The sequence below is a fragment of the Pleurodeles waltl genome, chromosome 1_1, assembly GCF_031143425.1.
Source record: "Pleurodeles waltl isolate 20211129_DDA chromosome 1_1, aPleWal1.hap1.20221129, whole genome shotgun sequence".
Lineage (NCBI taxonomy): Eukaryota > Metazoa > Chordata > Amphibia > Caudata > Salamandridae > Pleurodeles > Pleurodeles waltl.
The window spans coordinates 980,222,658-980,244,147 of NC_090436.1; the positions used below are offsets into that span (position 1 = coordinate 980,222,658).

The window sequence follows — 21,490 nt, forward strand, 5'->3', positions numbered from 1 at the left end:
ACAAAACAAGCCGTCTGGCTGCGAAAGATCTATTGTGAACTTGCAGTGGTTTACAGACCACCCTTTGCTTACCATTGGCTGGCTTTATTGTCACTCTCATTTGCTTGTTTCTTCCTCAATGGTTTGTGTTACCCTTTTCCCCTGGAGCACACCATCTTTACCAAACTTTTGATTAGCTGACTTGTTTCCTTCCCCTGGTCACTTTTAGTGTACTACTGTTTACCTTCTAGTTAAGAACTCAAAAAAGCATATGTTTTCCAACTCACTGCCTTTCATTCTTATCACCCTAATACCCCTCAGGCTTCATGTAACTCTCGCTGTCATCTGCTGCTCTCTTTCTCTCTCTCGTTTGCTTCTCCCCAAAATGTACCCCCCACCACATTGCTCTCTCCCTCGATGACTGCTCATTTTCTCTCTTATGTGTTTCTAACTCTGTCAAACTCCCTCACCCCATCCTCTGTATTGTTTTCTCCATGATGCGCTTTCCCCCCTGCCCCATATTACTCTTTCTCTCTCGTGGCTGCTTTCCACCTCCTCCCCCGAACGTTGACACCATTTACTCCTCCCTACTACCCCCCTCCACACCCTGCAGGTCTTTTTTATTTCTATTTTGTACTTTCACAAAGAAAAACACGTTTTCTTTTTTACTGATCTGAGTGGCATTTACAAAATGATGCAACTGGCACCAGACGTTTGTGTCATTGTGCCTTTTTTTCCTTCTTTTTTGCAGAACATGTACAGCATCAGCAACGTTACACAGCATAAGAAAACTGCATTGATAAATCTAATAGGTTCAAAAGTTGAGATCTATTAGCTTTGCCAATGATTATTAGTTTAGGGGCTAATCAGTCATGCCCCAACATCTGCAGAGTAGGGAATAGATAGACTGGCATATATATTTAGGGGCAGATTTAAGAAAGTGGTGCTGCACTTACTGCAGCGTCACTTTCCTTGCGCCCCTTAGCACCCCCATACTGCCACCATATGTGTGCCATATTTAAAATACGGTGCATCATGGCACAGGGTAGGGGGAAATATCATCATTTTTTTATACGTTATTGATGTACTCTGCAGGAGTAGTGCCAACATTTTGAACCTACTCCTGCAGAGTTCATAGGGGCTCATTATAAATACCAGTATACCTCCTTTAAATGCTTGCTCTCAGCAGGTGTTAAAAGTGGCAAAAAATTGTGCAAGGAAATCTCTTCGATTTCTTGCGCCATTTTTTTGGCCTCTCTAATGAGAGAACACCCCATTGCATACATTATGCCTGGTTCAGGCATAATGTGGCGCAAGGGTTTACAAAGTGGCACAATGCATGCATTGCGCCACTTTGTAAACATGGTGCTGGGAAAATGCCACTTTAGTAAAAAAATAAAAGAATGCTATGGCGGCACTGAGGTGGGGCTAGGGGCTCTTAAATATGCCTCTTAGATGGCATAGCTGCTCTCCAGTCTATAGTGGGCTACAGTGCGTAATTTGTAAACAAAAAGGTGCCGGTGCTCAAAGCCCTCCTCTTAAACACACGGCTGCTGCAATTAAATGTACAAACACTAAATACTGAGGCAACATAATCCCGCTGCCATCTCGGGCCTCTTCAATCCATATAAAGCCCCTCCCTGCCCCTTCAGCTCACTCTAGCAGCTTTCTGCTTTCTCTCATCGTGACGCTTTTTTGTTTTTCTCTCCCTCCGTCTTTCCCATATGTGTCTTTTGCTCATAGTAAATGCTTGAGGCAGAAGACTAAGCGCCGGCCCTCAAACATAAGTGCCTTGCTCAGCACTGGAAACAACATGCGCAAATTAAGCACTGGTGGGCTAGGCAGGACTACTGTAGTTGAGTATTGTTAGAGACAATGGAGCATATTTACAAGCTCCTAGCGCCACCATGTCCTTGCATCATTTTGTTTACGCTAACACTGCGCTAAGGTGGCTTTTCCCCTGCGTCATATTTACAAAGTGGTGCAATGCTTGCCTTGTGCCACTTTGCAACCTCTTGCACCACTTTATGCCTGGGCCAGGCATAATGTATGCAAGGGAGGCGTTGATGCTATTGTCCTAACAACCGCCATGGTACAGTATATTGTAAATACGGCACAACTGTGGTGTCGTTAGGTGGGGCAGAGACACAAGAAAAGTGGTGCATTGAGACCGATGCGCCACTTTCTTGTAAATAAGCCCTAGTGTTATATCTTCTTATCATTAGTGAGACAAAGTCAGCCAGCCCTGTGGTTGTCGCTGCTTTTTTTTTTTTTAAGGTGAGCTGGACGTAAAGTAATATTCCTAAGCTCTTGCCTGATGCTTAATGGAGTGCTGCAAGGTAGTGTTTATGATGGGACATAATTAATGACTGATTTGTCATGGGTCTCTCAGTGATTGTGATTAATGGTATAATCAGCTGTAGGTTTGCTGTCTACCAGGCTTGAATGTCAGTGAGGGAGTAAGTGAGGGGTTTGGCTTTGTCTGTTTTATCCCTGAATGTGCCACGTCTCTGGCCTGTTTTGGTTCTGGACGTTTGTGTAGTGCAGCAGTTGCCCATTATTTGCCTCTTAGTGCTTTATACAGACTACAATCTGAGGTTGTGATTCATCTGACAGTTATTTTGCTGGGTGAAATTCATTCCCGCAGCATAACTGGTGAGGTTTTGGAGTTTGGAGGGTGCGGGTTAACCTTATGGGGGTGTTTTAAAAGGGAGGGTGAGTTTTGTGACCTTCCAATCTAATATGTGTGGAGTGGGTTCATCTCTGTTTGATAGTTCTCAGTGGTGATACGGTTCTTACAGCCTTTTGCCTAGCGTGTGTCAGCTGATGTTTATTCTGTTGTAAGTTCATTTTAAATGGATCTGTTGCTTTTAGCAGGTGTTGCATTCATATAATGGTGATGTATAGCTGAAAAGAGTAACATATGCTGGTTCTACTAGACGCTGTAGTCCACAAGGTAAGGTTCCTGGCAATGGTTTGACACCTAATCATGGTGACAGGTGTTGTAAATTCCTTACACTAGGTTGAAAAATACTCATAGGCCATTCCTAGCCGTTCTGAGTGTCAATTATCACCATACTGTGGTGAAGTCCCATCCCATGTATTCACCTCCCTTTTTTCTGTGGTACATGTTTCTATGTTCCTCATTTATCATTTACCAGAGTGTCCAGATTCTGTGCAGGGGTTCCCACAATCCTGGCTGAGATGTTTGGAATTTTAAGTCACGTGCAGTCTTTGTGGGGAATCATTTACTTTGCTAGTGGAACTCTTAAGAAATTGTACAGTCTATTGTACAAAAAGCCGACTATCAAGGGGCAGGGCGCTGTTTGCGTAGAGGAGTATTTACGAATTCCAGTTCAGCTCGGAGATCTTGTTTTCGAGTGGAAGATTCTTACAGAGCTCTCTTTAAGTTAAAGGTGACAGAAGGACTTGTGAGGGGATTGCAGAGTTCAATAAAGTCTGACGTACTGTCATTGCTTAACCATTATAGAATATGATTTAACTGTTATTATATTAAACAGAATGATTCAGCATTTAAATGTAAATTAACTCACGAGAATAAAACAGTCCTTTCTCAGCAGGCGAAAAAGTAATCAGCATGAATAAAACCATAAATGTGTATGTTGAATATGCCTATCCAGTTGAAAGTCTTCTGTATTTTGTATAAATCTATTGAAATTGTGTAAATTTTGTTTATTTGAATATTCATCAACCATCACCATCAAAATAAGTTCACGAACCAAGACAACTGTAAGGAATAAAATCTGCTGAAATTTTCACAAGACCAACAGTCAAGAAGAGATGCTTACGAAGTCCTATCGATATAATTCTATGAGAGAAATTAACAAAGTTAAGGATGTTTCTATAGCATTTGTACTTGGACAACAGACGCACACTCTACTCGCAACAGAATAAATGTGTACATTTTGAAAAAAAAAGCAGTGAAATGTATTAATTAACATAAGTCCTACTACCTTTGTGACGTCTAGTTGATCTGACCAATCCATGTTGATGTTCTGAAGGCTGCTGCTATGTGTATACTGCTTCATTGTCTTCGAAACTTTATAATAACAGTAAAACATGACTGACAGCGGCCCAATAAAATTAACAGCAACCACACTCATTGTGTATGAGACAAAAGACCTGTGAATAAAACCAAATAGAATGATTGTAACTTAGAACATACCCCATTCCAAGCAATCTTTGAGCAAGCACATAGTCTCCACCACCCTCCTTCCGCCAGGACCCCGTCATCTGTCTGAGCCCATTTTGCTGCAGCTTTCAGGCCACACACACTTCTTTAATTGGTGTGTGCTGGCCTGCTTTGAAAATGGCGCCTCAATGGCAGCTGCGTAAAAAGTGTTTTTTAGGTCATCCAGGGGATTAAGGAGCATATTTATAATGCCCTAGCGCCACCTTGCGCCACATTAACGTAATTATTTTGTACGTGAATGTGGCCCAACGAGGCCAAAATCCCCACGCCTTATTTACAGAGTGGTGCAATGCATGCGACCGAAAGAAAGAACTGTGAAAGAGCAAGTAATTATATTAAAATTGCATTACAGTTAGTATAAGATAAGCTGCTGCAAAATGTGCAGAGAGATTTAGGGCTTGATTTGTATATAGAGGGACCGCCCTTGGATCCACCATGGGGACATAGTAAGTTACTCCACCTCCATGGTGGAGAGGTCCCTCATCTAATTTAAAAATGACCGCTGAGCAGGCGTATACTTATAAAGGGGTTGCCAGGAATTACTGTCACGGCGGTCCCTGTTTACTGTCATGAGACAGAGAGTATTCTTTTTTTCTTTAATAGAAAATCCAGAAACAGGTTTTTTTTTTAAAAAGAAAAAAGGTAATTCTCACTTTCCTATGGAAAGCTTCTCCCATGGCTGTGGGGGGGGGGAGAGGGGGTGTTAGAATGGTTTTACCATTCCTTACTGCCAGGTTTTACTAGGCTAAAGGAACCCTAAATTAGGTTGGTGGACATGTAGCCATTTCTCCGACGGCCCTTACTCCCCAGGACTGTCAGAGAAGTTTGGCCACAGTACAGAAACAGTAATCTCCACCTTCGCCAAGTTAATGTCCACCTGAAAATAAATTTTGAGGGTGGACCACTATATTGGTGGGAGGGAACTTCGTTGCTGTTGCGATGGAGTATCTTTCCCACCAATATATAAATCAGGCCCATAGTTTAAGATAAATAATAAAAAAAAAAACATATATAGTTTTATTAGGAGGCTGTACCTAGTACAAACCTCTTTTTATATGCTTCCATTAGAAGTACACACCCCAGAACTCAGCTGATACCCATACATTACCTCTCAAAAATAATAAATCTTAGGGCCTGATTTAGATCTCGGCAGATGGAATACTCCATCAAAGACGTGACAGATATCCCATCTGCCTGTATTACGATCGCCATAGGATATAATGAAATAAGGTGGACGGGATATCCATCACCTTTGTGACTGAGTATTCCCTTCCTCCAACATCTAAATCAGGTCCTTAGTCCCTATATATGGTCACTTGTCTCCATCAATTAAAACCTGGTGCAGCCGAGATTTGCTGTTACCCCGACTTCACAATTATGATACCTTAATACATATTTATATATACACATACATATATATATATATATTCTATATATATATATATTTACTATATATATTCTGTAGATATATATATATAAAATATTTGAAACAATAGCAATTTATGTAACATGTCCATTAATGTGTATAGGTAATGTTGAGAAATGTAGTTCTCTATTATACTCAAGCATGTGTATTAATAATTGTATTTTGTTTATATTAACTGTAACATGAAGTTTGTAAGGAATTAAAGGAAAAACTGATATTATATGAATAAAGACACTAAAGTGTACACAGCATAAAATGAAATTAAATGTGCATTAATGGGCAGTGTTTAAGTTTGACATTACTAGGCCTAAATTTATTTAACATTCTAGTTTTTTGCAATGTGTCATTTAACGGTTGATAGATAGATAGATAGATTTTATTGTTTTTACTTATTTAACATCATAACAATTAAAAACAAAAGGAAAACAAACATATTTCAAAACTGCACATCATCATCACCATCATCGCAAACAGGACAGGGCATACATCTGCCGGTGCAAAACATTTTGTGACTGTGTTAGAAATGGGGTTTCTAGTTGGCTAGGGTATGCACCTAAGCCAGGCAGAATCCACCCACTCCAGTCAGGGCAAGGGAGTTACACGTCCAAGATAACCCCTGCTCACCCCCTTGGTAGCTTGGCATGAGCAGTCAGGCCTATCCCAGAGGCAATGTGAAAAGCGTTTGCACAACACACACAACACACATGATGCACTATCCACATCACAAAGTAAACACAACACCAAGTTATATGAAAATATACTGTATTGTACACAACGCACTTATTAAACCAAACACAACATGTCGATAATATCCTGCTACCCAAGCAGTTGTCAGAACGTTACACAATAGTTACTCTGCAGAGCCAGCAGTAGTCACACATAACACACAGGTTACTTATTATTCTGCAACATAAGCAGTAGTCAGGAATCACAGTACTACACAAATGCACTTGTCATAGAAATATCATTACTGCCCATACCGGGATGATTATAAAACTTATGGCAAGTCAGGAAAACATATTAGCATGTTATGCCCATAAAAGGAACACCAGCACATATATGTAATACATCATTATATCAGAAAAACAGGTTAGCACACCGGTCCCTGATGTCCATACTAGGCACATGTAGAAAACATATGTGTGTCCAAGAAAGTACCTGTTGTTATGATGAAAGGCACATACAGTGCCATGAAGAACAAAAGAGGGGCCCCTGGTGCTCCACTATGCAAAACGGGGGCCTTCCAGTAATTCTGGGGGAGGGGGCGACATGCACCCCCTCTGGTTTTGATATCTCTGGGGGCCCCCATCAGCCTCCACTGGCCCTCCAACAAGGAGGGGGCCAAAACCAAAAAAAAACGATTGGGGCCACAGATGGGGCCGGGCCTTACCCGACTCTCACAGGGGACTGACTGGGGAGACCTTGCGGTGCGGGAGGCCTCCGGCGAGGCTTCTGCCCCGCCCCGCCCGCAGTCTCAGGAGATAATTGGGGCCTACGTTGGGGCATGGGGAGCCTCCACTGAGGCTTCCTTCCTCTCTGCCCATCCATATAGCAGCAGATGGGGCCCGGTGGGGCGGGGAGCCTCTGATGAGGCTTCCTTCCCCGCCTGGCTTCCAGAATATCAAAGAGCCCGCCCGGGCAGCACCCGGTGAAGCAGCACCAAAGCAGGTGCCTACTTGTGCCCCGGGGGCGCTTCCCAGAGCGCATTTTGCTCCGGGGGCACTTTAGGAGCGTGCGCGCTCCTTTGCTTCAATTGAGGGTGCCCCGGGGGTCCCAGGGACAGGGTGTCACTCGTGCTTTACAGAAAACAGCCCGGGTCGCGGCGGTGAATCCTGGGGCACAAATAATGCGCTCCTCAAAGCGTGTAACGACTCAAGCACACAAAATGCACCAGAAAGGATGCGCTTTCACCGCGCTTCAGGAAAATCTGGCAAAGCTGGCAAAGTGCTCTCCAGGCGCTATGGACTTGTTGCAGGGATCCAGGGCCATGGCACCCAGCCCCTGGGAGACAACAATAAAAGAGAAAGGAGCACAGGAGGCATGGCCCAGCAGCAGGCCAGCACAAGGTGGATGCAGACAAATTGCAGTTCCTCCAGGTGACCAAGTAGGTCACTGGTCAGCACAGCAGCAGCAGTCCATGGTGGTTCCTGGTGAGTCCCTCCAGCATTCTGTGTCCAGTTACAGGTATGTTACAGGTAAGTTCGAAAATGTCCCCTCGTGGGGAAAACTCTCCTGTAGTTATACTCAGTTTTACCATATGTTTACAAAGAAGGGGAGAGGAGGTTCAAACCAGTTACAACTGGTTCTTTGGTGCCCCCGCTCTCCTCTCAGCACAGGCTGCAAACATCAGTTGGGGGTAAACGACCCTATTGTGTGAGGCCAGGGGCAGCCTTTACAAATGCATTTGTGCCCTGCCACTCCCTTGTCCCAGCCCAGGAAGACTATTCAGTATGCAGAGGCACCTCTGTGACACCTCCACCCTCCCTGTGTACAGGCTGTCTGAAAAGAATGCACAAAGCCCAACTGTCACTCGGCCCAGACGTGGATTAGTGTCAAACTGGAAAACACCAGAGTCATAAGCACAAAGAAATGCTCACTTTCTAGAAGTGTAATTTCTGTAATAGTAATAAACAATCCACTCACACCACTAAGCAGCATTTCTCACTACCATTACAACCATTACAACCATACCAAACATGCCTACTCTACCCCTCATAAATCAGACAATATCCCCTTCACAAGAAGCAGGGCATTCCCCATGCAATCCTATCAGAAGGCAGCACTCACAGCAGTGAGAAACCAAATAGGCTGTTTGTCACTACCAGGACAGGCCACGCTACCTGGCATATGTCCTGCCTTCTAGATACATAGCACCCTGCTCAAAGGGCTAGCTAGGGCCTACCTAAGGGGTGACTTACATGTTGTAAAAGGGGATTTCTGGGCCTGGTGAGTAAATTTAGATGCCAGGTCCATGTGGCAGAAAACTGTGCACACAGGCCCTGCGCAAGCAGGCCCGAGACAGGTTTGAAAGGTTACTTCAGGTGGTGGCGCTAGCAGTGCTGCAGGCCCATTAGTAGCATTTAATCTACATGCCCTGGGTATAGGGATTTCACTGTACATGGGACTTACATGTAAATTAAATATACCAAATAGGTAAAAGCCAATCATACCAACTTTAGAAGGGCGAGCAACTGCACTTTAGCACTGATCAGCAGTGATAAAGTGCTCAGAGTCCTAGAGCCAACAGCAAGAGGTCAGACAAAATTGGAGAAGGAGGCAAAAAGTCAGAGGATGAACCTGCCACAAGGGCCAGGTACCAACAGACTGCATAATCGCTGGATCTTCCCTCAACAGTGTACAATTATATTATACTGCTGATCAGCTACAAAAATCAATCTGCTACATTCCAGAAACACAAATAATCTGATCAAGACATACGTTTACCAATACAAGACTGCGAAAATGCATAATCATTGCATTATTCCCCATTGGTATATAATCATAGGTTGTAATTGCTCAAGCAATCCATCAACTACATTCAAGGAGAACCAATCAACAGGCAGTCCTTCTACCAGGCCACAGAGTCTAATAAGAGTAAAAAATAAATAAATAAAAATGAATATAACACACAAAATAAAAAGAAAATAGACCAAGGCACCTTAGCACCATTAATGCTGATACACCAGATATGTGGTGATTCTATCTAAAGAGCCATCAAGAATAAACCACATGAACCATTTTATGGTGACTTAGAAGGCTGCAGACTGGTGGATAAAGTGTAAAACATCCAGCAGATTGTACCTCTAAAGAAGTCTCAGGACTCGTAAAAAAAAGGAAATTGAAAATGTCAAGGAAGGAGAAGATGAGACAGAGTGCCCTGACAGCATTACACTTTTGCCAAGGAGTCAATCAATACCATCACTCAGTGGTGTCATGGCTGAAGAACAGGATAAGGGATAAAGTGCATAGTGGGGAGGCATCAGGTTACAGTTATGTTTGAAATAAAATCTTATGACAGCTTTATGTTAACTGTCTGAAGGACTCTAGTTCAGTAACTTTAGTGCGGCCCTCAGAAATTTCATGTATCTAACCAACAGCTGTACATTGGCACCAGACAAACAAGTGGTGATGACCTGGTTACATTGGAAAATGCCCAAGCGACGGAGCACTGGAGGTATTCACATGAAATGTTAGTTTGGGAAGAGATGGCTATTGTTTTATTGTTTTATTCATAGAGAGTCTGGGAGAAAAACCTTGAAAGGTACACAGAAGGCCAGAAAAAAGGGATGATTAAGAAAGGATGATTGTCCCTTTTTCATAAATGTTGAAATTGATGTTCAGGAGACCAAGGATAGCAAAGTTCCCAGGACTGCTAAGGGATCGAAGACTGATGTTGCAAGTTGCACCGTAGGACAGGAGAATTCATGGGAGCACGTGATGAGGGGATCAAGAGGTGTTACCTGATGGACTTTAGCAGTAGTATCTAGGACTTACACTGAATGATTGTAGCACATATTTCTTTGGACTTTGAGAGGTACAGACCTCTGACTTTCCCCTTCTGTTCCCATGCTTCATTGATTGACGCTTAAGCTTACACTTAATTCTCTCCTTTAGTCTCAGCTTTTGAGACTTTATTATTACTCTAGGTTAACTTAGATAATTTTAACTTGTGCTCATGTGTGAGAGGAAAGACAGAAGACTATTTTCGAGCACCAGAATTTGCTGTTAATCTTTTGTATAGCTGTGACCAATGTTCCCTGTAAGGCGCGCAGGCCCCTTCGGCAAGCGCGCACGTTAATAAATAAGCCTTTTAGAGAGATATACATGCTCCCCTAAGGCAGATAATGCTCATATTTGAATCTGGATTGAAGTGAATGAAAACAGCGTTTAAATGCCGCGGGGAGTGTTTTAAACATCATTTGGCGTACTTTAGCATACAAGCGAGCAAGTGATATTTATGTTGAAAATTAATGGTTAATGAGCTAGGAAATGCTTCAGAACAGTAGGAAATGTGCTGTTATCAACTTTTCCATCATTGTCATACTTCATAGTTGTTTATATGCATTATCACTTTCTCAGCTCAAATAAGCCTTTTAGAGGGATAGTCGTGCTCTCCTATTGCAGAAAATGCTCATATTTGAATCGGGATTGAAGTCAATGAAAACAGCGTTTAAAGGCCGCGGGCAATGTTCCTCTGTTTTCTCTAACTGGGGTGTAGGTGGCACTTAACAGGTCATGTCCTTGGGGTGTGCAACCAGGTCACAAAACTGCCTTGATGCCCTATTGCATGGAGCAATGATATCCCTTTTTTGCTTTAGTGGTATGGAGAGGCTAATGCCAAAGATCTTGGCTAGTTATGCGCTGCGCGCATGTGAATGGTCAATTTCTTGGCGGACGTATCCTTGGCTGCAGCGCACAGAGACCGCACACTGCCACACACAGTGGAAAAAAATTAGAGAGAACATTGGCTGTGACTGAATTATTGGTTTGCATTATGTTAACTTGTCTAAATTTCTTCAGAATATTTTGCAATCCTATGGTTATTCTGTATTTTTACTGTATATGTTTTAGATTTGTTTACATTAACCTGAGTTTTCATTTGTAATAAAACCCTTTCATTCTATTTCCAATTTCAGTTTTCTTTGTGTGGCCTAATTGGTTACACTGTACATTCTGATGGTTGATCTGTTACCTAACTTCGTGGTATTCCTTTCTCAGGGCAAAAGATAGTTGACCGTATGTTATGAGCATAAATGATAATGCTCCATCAAATCTGGTAGCAGAGGATAGTTCTCTCAGGGAGAGAAGAATGGTATTCTAAGGTCTGCTTCCCATAGGAAGTTAGGGAATTAGGGAGTCCCAAATGCCCAAACCCAGCCCAAACGTCTAAGCCTATGGTTCATTCAGAGGTTTAATGGAGTTCCAGCACTGTAACAACTCAGTGGATATGTGAGTATAAATAGGGTTTTGGGCTTATTCTTAGATTGTGGGTGTTGTTGTGATTGTGTGAGGTTCTGCTGAGATATTTTGAGTTGTGTATGAATGTGGCACTTATTGCTAAGAAGGTGAGATGGTTATTGGGTCTGTTGTGGCCTAAGCTCCTAGGATATTGATAAAAGTGTATAAGACACTTGTTGTTCTTGTCTGCTAGCTTAGTGATACTGATCATGAGACCTCATCAACAGTACCATCAGTAGGGGACTTTCTTTTGAATGATTGTGAGAGGTTGGTATAGTGAATCTCAAGTGTACAGGGAGGAACTGAATCAACCGAGTGAGATCCGCTGGTCAATGTTTCATTCAAGTGTGAATGAGAGTAAGTCAGAAAGAGTAGCTCTAAACCATTTTTGAGGTGATTGATTACCCTGAACCTTTAGAGGAGCAAACAAAGTTGTTGCTGAAAAATCACATGCATTTGTTTTTGCCTAGGGTTGAGCGAGAGAGTGATTGCGATAAAAACTGTAAAGGAGTCTGCTGCAAGGAGTGAGGCTGACGTCATATTGTACCGCGCTGGTATAGGTCAGATGGTGTAAAGCAGCACAGTTACTGGTGGACTACATCATAGAGAGGGGCACTGGTATTGATTGTGAATGTCGAACAGAGGATTGTGGATGAAGAATTACTTCATGATTGTAAATAAAAAGTTATTGTGATAAATTGCAATTTGATTGAGAAAAATTAAATTCTTTAAGGCATTAAGAAGTTTGATTAAGGAAGACACGTTTATACCAGTCAGAGAGGGAGTGGGGACTCTTCCTGAAGGTACACCAGGTCATTATATGGTGTCATACATAGGTCTTTACACATCTTTAGCTCAAAAAATAGCACAAGTAACTGAGAAAGAGGGTACATTGGCATTTCCATGTTACTGAACACATAATTTGAGAATTATTGAAAATATGAGGTGAATTTTGTATGAAATAAAATCGCCTCCTATACCCGCAGAATATAAAGCACTTAATGGTTGGGAACACATAGCTCATCAAAGAGAGAAAGAGAAATATGAGGGAAAGGTCCTGAAAGTGCTACGTACTTGTGCATATGCTAGATTGGATAATCAACACACAACTTGGAGAACAGGCATAATTGAAGGAACAAGATTATATCCTGCTTTAATAAATAAAGAAAATGAGGGAAAAACTAAACCAAAGGGAAAGAAAAAGAAAGAAGAGACAAGCCCAATGAGAATAGGAATGAGGACAGCCATAGTGATCCAGATGAGGATTTCATAAATAAGTTATTGTTGAATCGCCCACCCCCATATAACACCATCCAAACAGGAGAGGCAACTGGGACACTGGGAAATTAGAATTTTGATATACCTACCATACTGGTAGGACTAAATTCAAATCAGACAGGACAGAGCTCAAGGATGCCAATTCCCCAGAATCCACACACTTTAACACCTCCAGATGCATTGACTGTTCCCATTACTATAGGTCCTGTTGTTCCATTGTATGGTCCAGAAGCGTCAGGAAAAAACACATATTGACTGCTCCTAAAGAAAGCAGTGATCTGGATAATAACAATTCAGGTATTGCGACAACAAGGAGACCTCCTTCAGTCCTGTGACAGATTAACACTACAGGCATCACAAATATAGACCCTACAACAAGTCAGATAGGATTTTCGTCTAGTGCAAGATTTCCTCAGGGATTACCACCACCACTTTTCGTACCTAGAACAGAGGCTATTCAAAATGCTAATTGTAGTACTCCTGGGACAGGAATAACTTTGAGTATGTCAAATTCTGCAATGTCCATTGTAAATTCTCCAGACAATGCAACTACAAACACTTCTCAAGGAAAGGTACTACTTAATACTCCAGCAGAAGTACAAGGTATTTTAGCTCAAGAATTAGATGACTGGCTCAAAGAGATTGATGTCCCAATTGAAGCTGGGTGTTCAGGATTTATTGGGAGAACTTTTCAAGCCCCAGAAATAGAAAGGACAATAGATGTGGGTAAATTAAAATTAAAATTTAATTAAATTATACTAGGAACTCTTGACACGTCCCAATTAGTCATTTATCAAGAGAATGAACAATTATTTGTTAGTAAAGACGTGCAGATGAAAGACTAACTGAACTAGCCTGGAGATATGAAGTTGATTTAAATAAGTCCAAAGCATTACAAGGAAGTTATAACTCAAGCTTTAGTGATAGAGATTTGGCAAACATTTGATCTCCAGGAAAGAAACTGCAGAATATGGAATTGATTGGCTACATTTGAAAATGGAGCAAATTAGATACGTATAAAGGAAGATGGGCAAAGAAGAAGGAGCCAACAAAGTAAGTGAGGTTAGATCTGCCTCCGGCTAGAGCAGATGAGAGTAAGGAAGATATACACATGCTTCCTATGAGAGAAGTTCCTGGTGAAGCATATGTTAATGTATCCTAGAGTAGGAGTGATATTGTGTCATTTACACAGGATTTCCCAAAGTTGAGAGAGAAGCCTGTGGAATGATACAGATGGGTTGAATAATTTGTGAAACTTTCAAAAGATTTATGGAAAGATTTGAACACATTGATTGACATTGTTGTACCGAGTGATTTGTGGGTCCAATGCAAAATGTCTGTGGATTGGCCTTACAAAGAACCTATGAGACATCCAGAGACGAAAACTCCATCTCCTCTTGTAATGAAAAAGTATCATTAGGTGATTCCACTTTTGAAATTAAAAGTGTCCCTGTCCGTGAGTGGCTGTCAGCGGATGGCCCACAGAAAATGAGGCAGCAACCCCGGAGTCGTCTATCCTGTTCCCCGGGTGCACATCAGAGAGCACCTCACTTGGAAGTAGCTATCACTTCCGGGACGAGAGCACAAACGGGAGGAGGAGAGAAAAGGAGGAACGAGGACAAGGGAGAAGAGAGCCAGAGAGTGACGAAGAGCAAGAGAGACACACAGAGAGGAGCAGAAAGGAGGAGAACCCAGGAGAGCAGAACCAGGACGAGGACAGAGAGAAGGAAAAAAAGTGGCAGACGGAGCACAGAGGAAGCAGGAGAAGGAACACCACCCGAAGGAACCTATAGGCGACAAGCTAAAAATGTATGGTTCCTTTTAAGGTCTAGAGAAAAAGGAGGACCCGAAGGGGGGAAAAAATGGGAGGAACAGAAACAAAAGAAAAACCTAAGAATAGTGCATGGAAATAATGTATGCCCAGAAAGAGCATGAGCACTCACCATTTTATGTTTTTTTGGTGTGCACTATTTGGGTTATCTGTCTGGTGTTCCCTCACTAACCAACCCTAAAGCAGATGATTAGAAAGAACACCTACCTGGCAGTCTGCCATATTTTTGTTTTGTTCCTGAGGTGGCGCTTTCCGACCCAACTCTAGAAGAAGAGACAGTGAAAAGTGAAATAACCCTTGGAAAGCCATAGCGTTGGACTGTTACTTTAGTGACCCCACAGATTTAATTTACTCTTAAAATAAAAAAAGGGTTTATGTCCATTTTACTGTGTGAAGTAGCTGTATACCTAAGGAGCTGCCTTTCTTCCATTTTAGGGTACAACAGAGCCTTACAGTGGTGAGCCAGATAGGAGTGAGTGAGAATCCTACAGAAAATGAAAAAAGCATATCCCCAGACTAAGTATGACAACAGTTAGCAAAAGGACAAAGAGATTTACTGTTAGAGATTGAAGAGCAGGCCCCCACTAGCCAAAAGGATAAGGAGCAATTACAGGAGGCCTTAAAGTCCCAAGCAATCCTCATAGCCAGTAATCAATTGGTCCATGAGACCTCCCTCCAAAACCTTATCGAAACCATAGCTAGTTCTAAGGTACATCCAAATGTACCTAGTTCTGTGTTACAGAAGTACCAGACAGGTGAAGAACTGGACTCGTTCTTCGTGAATTTTGAGAGAGTGGCCATTTCAGCTTCCTAGCCCCCAGATAAGTGGGGTCAATACATTGCACCGTTGTTGACAGGGAAGCTGCAGAACACTCCTCCTTATAATGAGACAAAGGAAGCCATCCTGGAAAGACTTGGGTGTGATGAGGAACATTACCGCATCAGATTCACAAAAGAGATCCCAGGACAACCCCCTGGCCTTATTCTATCAGATACAGGATATGGGCTTAAAATGGTTACACCCCAATGAAGCAACCAAGGATGACATAATTAATAAAACACTGTTAAAGCTGTTTCTTGATGCCCTCCCTAGTGCCACATAAATCTGGATAAGGAAACACACGAACGTATCCATCCCTCAAGCTATCAATCTAGCTTGTGCTTTTCTTTGCTCTGATGCCAAGGGGCAATCGCGCCAGACTGTCACAAACCCAAACACTTAGAAGGGTCATGCACCACAAACATTGCCAAAAGTGTAGCTGAGATCCCAAAGTCCCCTAAGAACTCAGAAAGGGTGCCGGACAAACCCCACAGTGTTTTCATTGTGCAGGATGGGGCCATAGAGTGCGTTATTGTCCCCAGAAAGGATTCACTCCGGAGTACATGGAAGTGGGACTGCCCCCTGGGCATGTTTTTGTACAAATACAAGCAGAACACCATTTTCCATCACACTAAATATGAATGACAGATTAGTTACAGCCCTCATCGACTCGGGGTGTAGAAACTCAGTCGTAAAGGAATCGTTAGTGCAACCCGAACAGCAGATGGGGAAAGATAAGGCAGCCATAACCTGCGTTCATGGGGAAACATGCGTCTAAGCAGTCACTGGAGGGGATACAAGGAACCTCTGCGCATAGGAGTCATACCTCACTTGATTGAGGACTTGGTGGTAGGAACCAACTATGAGGGATTCATCTCACTCCTTCAGAAACTTTTGCCTTCGAAGAAGATAGATTCTATGAGTAATCTTCCAGATAGAAAGGGAGAGACTGTAGTAACTCCGCAGTCACATCAGATTGATGCTTTTTCTCTCTCCCCAAAAGAATATCCAGAAGTAGAACACCCAGGAAGTTTTTGCGTCTGCCCGAGGGAAGATCCTACTCTAAAATATGCCTGGGCCCAAGTTGCACAGGAGAATCACAAGAAGGTAGAAATCTACTTTACAGTGTGAAGAGGTTTATTATACCAGAATACAAAAGGGCAGAATTCTTTATGGTCCCAACTAGTAGTCCCTACTCCCTACCACACTCAGGTACTTCACAGTCAGACAGAGGGAGGACACTATGGAAGGCAAAAAACAGAAGAGTACCTGTTGTCTCAGTTTTACTTGCTAGGGGTCTATTCGGACATCCGGAAATATTGTGAGCCGTGCAAAAGGTGTCAACTGGTTAAGACCCAGAAACTCCAGAAAGCCCCTTTAAAACCCTTCTTATCATTGAAATACCCTTCACAAGGGTGGGTATGGACCTAGTAGGACCTCTAATCACTTATCAATATATCCTAGTCTTAGTGGACTACGCAACCCAATACCCGGAGGCCATTCCATTAAAAAGTATGACAACTCGAAGTACAAGCCATGGTTGAGTTTTTTTCCAGAGTAGGGTTCCCAAAAGAAATAATAACGGGCCCAGGCACGCCGTTTATGTCTAAGCTCATGAGTCAGATATGTCACTTGTTAGGAATAAAGCACCTCTGAACATCGGTATATCATCCCCAGACAGACGGACTCGTAGAAAGGTATAATAAAACCATATAGTCCCACCTGAAGAAAAAGATCTGAGGCCGGAAAGGACTAGGACCTGAAACTACCCTTGGTACTATACGCTATTTGTTGATTTAATGACCCCACAGAGATAATTGACTCTTAAAATAAAAAAGTGGTTTATGTCCATTTTACTGTGTGAAGTAGTTGTACACTTTACCTAAGGAGCTGCCTTTCTTCCATTTTAGGGCACAATAAAGCCTTACAGTCCCCTAAAGATACTGATTGGGTCACAACTGACAGAATTATTAAAGAGTCCAAAGAGTCAATACATTCTTATTATGAGAGATTGTTGCAGGGGTTCAAACAGTATAGTGGCACAGAGACTAGTTAAGTGAAAGACATGGGACATTTTGGGGGTCATTATAACCCTGTGGTTGGAGATAATGTGGCGGTAGTACCACCAACAGGCTGGCGGTACTTACCGCCACATTATGACATTAGAGGGCTGAAGCCAACCCACCAATGTACCACTCACACCGCCATAGCGGTAGCAGCCACCAGGGTGCAGATAACAATCTCCAGCCCCGTGGCCACTATTGTGCCGCCAGCAGTATAATGACCCTGCCTCCCACCATGGTTTCCTTAGCATTTGTAATGCTACGAAAACCATGGCGGTAGGCCTTATCAGTGACAGGGAATTCCTTCCCTGTCACTGATAGGAGGCTCTCTCCCCCCTCAACACTCCTCAGACACCTCCCACCCACCTCCCCCTCCCTTCCAACCTCCCTCATACACACACACATGCAGACACACAGACATACATGCATGCATTCATTCACGCACACATACGCACACACATCCACACTCACACGCAGACACGCATTCACATTTCCATTCATACACGCACTCACACACATGCATACAAGCACGCAAACACTAAACACTCACTCGCATTCATGCACACACCCACACATACATGCACCCCCCCACACACACACACACAACACCCCCACACCCATCCCCTGTCTGAAACTCGACTTACCTGTATCCAGGGGGTCTTCCGGCAGGACACCACCAGGCCGTATTATTTTTCATAATATGGCTGGCGGTGGTCTACTGGCGTGGCGCTGCTGGTGGTAGCAGCGCCACCTTACCACCGTCCGCCAGTATAGCCACAGCCAGATTTCCGCCCTTCTTGTGGCAGGAATCTGGCTGTGGTTATAATTGGACGAACGGATGGTAGCCGGGCGACGGTCTTTTGGCGGCCGTCAGCGCAGTGGTGGGCGGTTTTTACCGCTATTGTCATAATGAGGACCATTGAGTTTAGATTTGTACAAGGGATGAAACCATGAAGTGAATGGTATGATTCCGCAGCGTCTGATTGGTTGGCAGAGCAAACCGATCAATGAAATTCTGAGCTACGCTAAATATGGCACTGATGGTGGCACAGATGAATGATGCACAAAGGAGCAAGAATACACAGTTCGAAGGGAATATTGGTGGTATGCAGGGAGTTCTGATGATGCAAGGAGGTAATGGATTTCAACAGCAGGGTAAAGGACAATGTGTTCAATAGACCTGAGGACAGGAGTAGATATGCCAATGTTGAAAAACTTTGGGGCATATTTATACTCTGTTTGCACAGAATCAGCATCATTTTTTTTTACTCTAATTCGGTGCAAAACTAACTCCATATTTATACTTTGGTGCTAGACTTGTCTAGCACCAAAGTTATGGAGTTAGTCATTTTTTGGAAGTGGAAACCTACCTTGCCTTAATGAGATGCAAGGTAGGCGTTCCCGTGCAAAAAATGACTGTATGGCCTTAACGCAATATTTATACTCCTGTGCAAAAATGGTGCACGGGATGGAGGAGGGGTCAAAAAATGGTGCAAAGCTTGCTTTGCCGTTTTTATCTCCTGGGTCAGGGCAGGCGTTAGGGGACATGTGGGCCTACTTCCATGGTGGAACACCATGGAATAAGCCTGCAGGTGTCCTCCCAAGGCCCCAGGGGGCACCCACACCAGAGGAACTGCAGAGGATGGGGGACCCCATCCCAGGTAAGTACAGATAAGTACAGGTAAGTATTGCATTTTTATTTTTTAAAGTGCCATAGGGGGCCATGTAATGGGTCCCCATAATGGCACGGGGTGCAATGGCCATGCCCAGGGGACCCTTGTCCCCTGTGCTGGCCATTGGGGTGGTGGGCATGACTCCTGCCTTTTCTAAGGCAGGAGTCATGTGGCATGGTACGTTTAGCACCATAAAATGACACTAATCTGGTTAGAGTCATTTTTCTTTACTCTAACCTTCCTAAAGTCATTTTTGGGTGCCAAACCCCCTTCTTCTATACCGCCAGCCCCACCTGACTAAAGTAATTTATTTTTAACTCTAGCCTACCCTTTGCACCGGCTTGCACCATTCCATAAATATGGTGCCCGGCTGGTGCACAGAAATGGTGCAAGCCGATGCTAAACTTTTTGGTGCAAAACTGCTTTAGTGCAGTTTTGCACCAAAAAGTAGTATAAATAAGGGCCCTAATCCTGGTCATGTCTGGGGCAAAATAGGCCATTGGAATTGGGAATGTCGGTTTAATCCAGATAATATGGCAAATGAGAATCAGATATAGAATGGCGGATTTGTGTAGACACAGGGAAACAATCAGGTTCAGTCATAGCATATACAGAGACAGGAAACACACATTTTTAATGTACCCCAAGGTCAACTGATGCAAGTTCCACAAGCCCTGATGCTCCCACAAAATGCAAATTATCCTAGATCTAATTAGAACTAAACTTAAATCACGGACACTAATCCTTTTATGAATCACAATACATCTCAACAGTACCCCATGATTGCTACAGATGAGGATTACAACTCAGACCTGTCAAGTTGAAGGTTCCAGAGGGGGGGGAGGAGGAATGCGCACTTGATACATCCTTAGAGGTAGACCAGAGCGGTCCATTCATTACTGATGAGGTGAATGGCCACTATGTGTCATTTTTAGCCAACACTGTTGCTACCCCCTCTACTGTGAGAACAGCAGAGCTTTGCAACCTCTTTGGGAAAAAGAATCCAAGTTGTCGGAGTTGGTAATAAACATTTGACAATCCCGCCACAGAAGTTGTACCTGAAAAATAGGGACATTTAAAGAGAATCACAGATTTGTAGTGTATGATTCTAGTCCTGTGAGATTGCTTGGATGTGATCCCTTGTGCAAATGTATTTGTTCCATCGATTGCACTCCAATAGGCATAGAATTACAGACGCATGATAAAGAAGTGGATGTCAAAAGTGTGAAGCAAACACCAGATGTTAGGTTGTACTCCAGGTTGATGAGTGATGATTTACCTGCAGATCTGAGAGATACTGATCTATCTGGAGTCTGGAATTTTTCAGAAATGGACATACGTCCCATACGTCCCATCAAGGGTGTTGAACCTATAAGGATAAGTGTGAAGCCAAATTCTGAGTATTTGAAAATCCCACAATACAATCTGACCCCTGAAACCATTGCTGGGATTTCTCAAGTGATTGGCTCCATGATTGGGCAAGGAATAGTCAAAAAGATTATGGGGAGTCCATGTAACTCTCCCATCATGGGACTGCAGAAGTCCAATGTTAAATAATGCATAGTCCAAGATTTAAGCAGTGATTATGTTTCAGATTCTATGTGAAGCTGAGTGATTCACTGTGATTGACCTTTGCCAAGCATTCTTCTCCATATGATGCATGAGGAAAGTCAATTCCTCTTCGCATTTTGATTTGGTCGACAATTTATGACACATCGTTTAGTCCCACAGGGGTATACGGAGAGTCCTTCAATCTTCAATCCGATTCTGAATACGAATCCAGAGTCCTTAGAGATGCCATATAATTCAGTCCTGATACAGTACATTGACAACTTATTGGTGGCGTCAAATTAATGAGAAGCTTGCAAATGAAATACAATTGCCCTGCTGAACTACTTAGCTGAGAGTGGGCATAACATATACCCAACTGAATTGCAGTGCTCTAAGAGAGAAGTCCTATAACTTGGACATAACATTGAGAAAGGTGCAATGAAGATGTCACATGAGAGAGTTTCAGCAATTCTGATCATTAATATGTCAACCACTCAGAGAGAAATCAGGATGTTTTGGGGAATTGCAATCTACTTCATCATTGGATCCCCAACTTTTCCCTTTAGACCAAACCTTTACAGAGGCTGACACACAAGGATGTGTCTAGTCCGGTACCACTGGATGACATCTGCATTCATGCTTTCTCAGAGCTGAGAAAAAATCTCTGTCATGCGTCATCACTGAGAATGCCCGATGTT

The 21,490-nt window shown here is 43.0% G+C and overlaps 1 protein-coding gene across 1 annotated transcript in view; it reads right to left on the reverse strand.

Moving 5' to 3' along the window:
• RRH (retinal pigment epithelium-derived rhodopsin homolog) overlaps positions 1-21,490 on the reverse strand; it is a 280,798-nt gene that overhangs the window by 32,246 nt on the left and 227,062 nt on the right. The window contains exon 5 of the mRNA XM_069230250.1: positions 3,954-4,122. Within this exon, the coding sequence (XP_069086351.1) occupies positions 3,954-4,122 (169 nt within the window). The remainder of the gene's footprint in view (positions 1-3,953; positions 4,123-21,490) is intronic.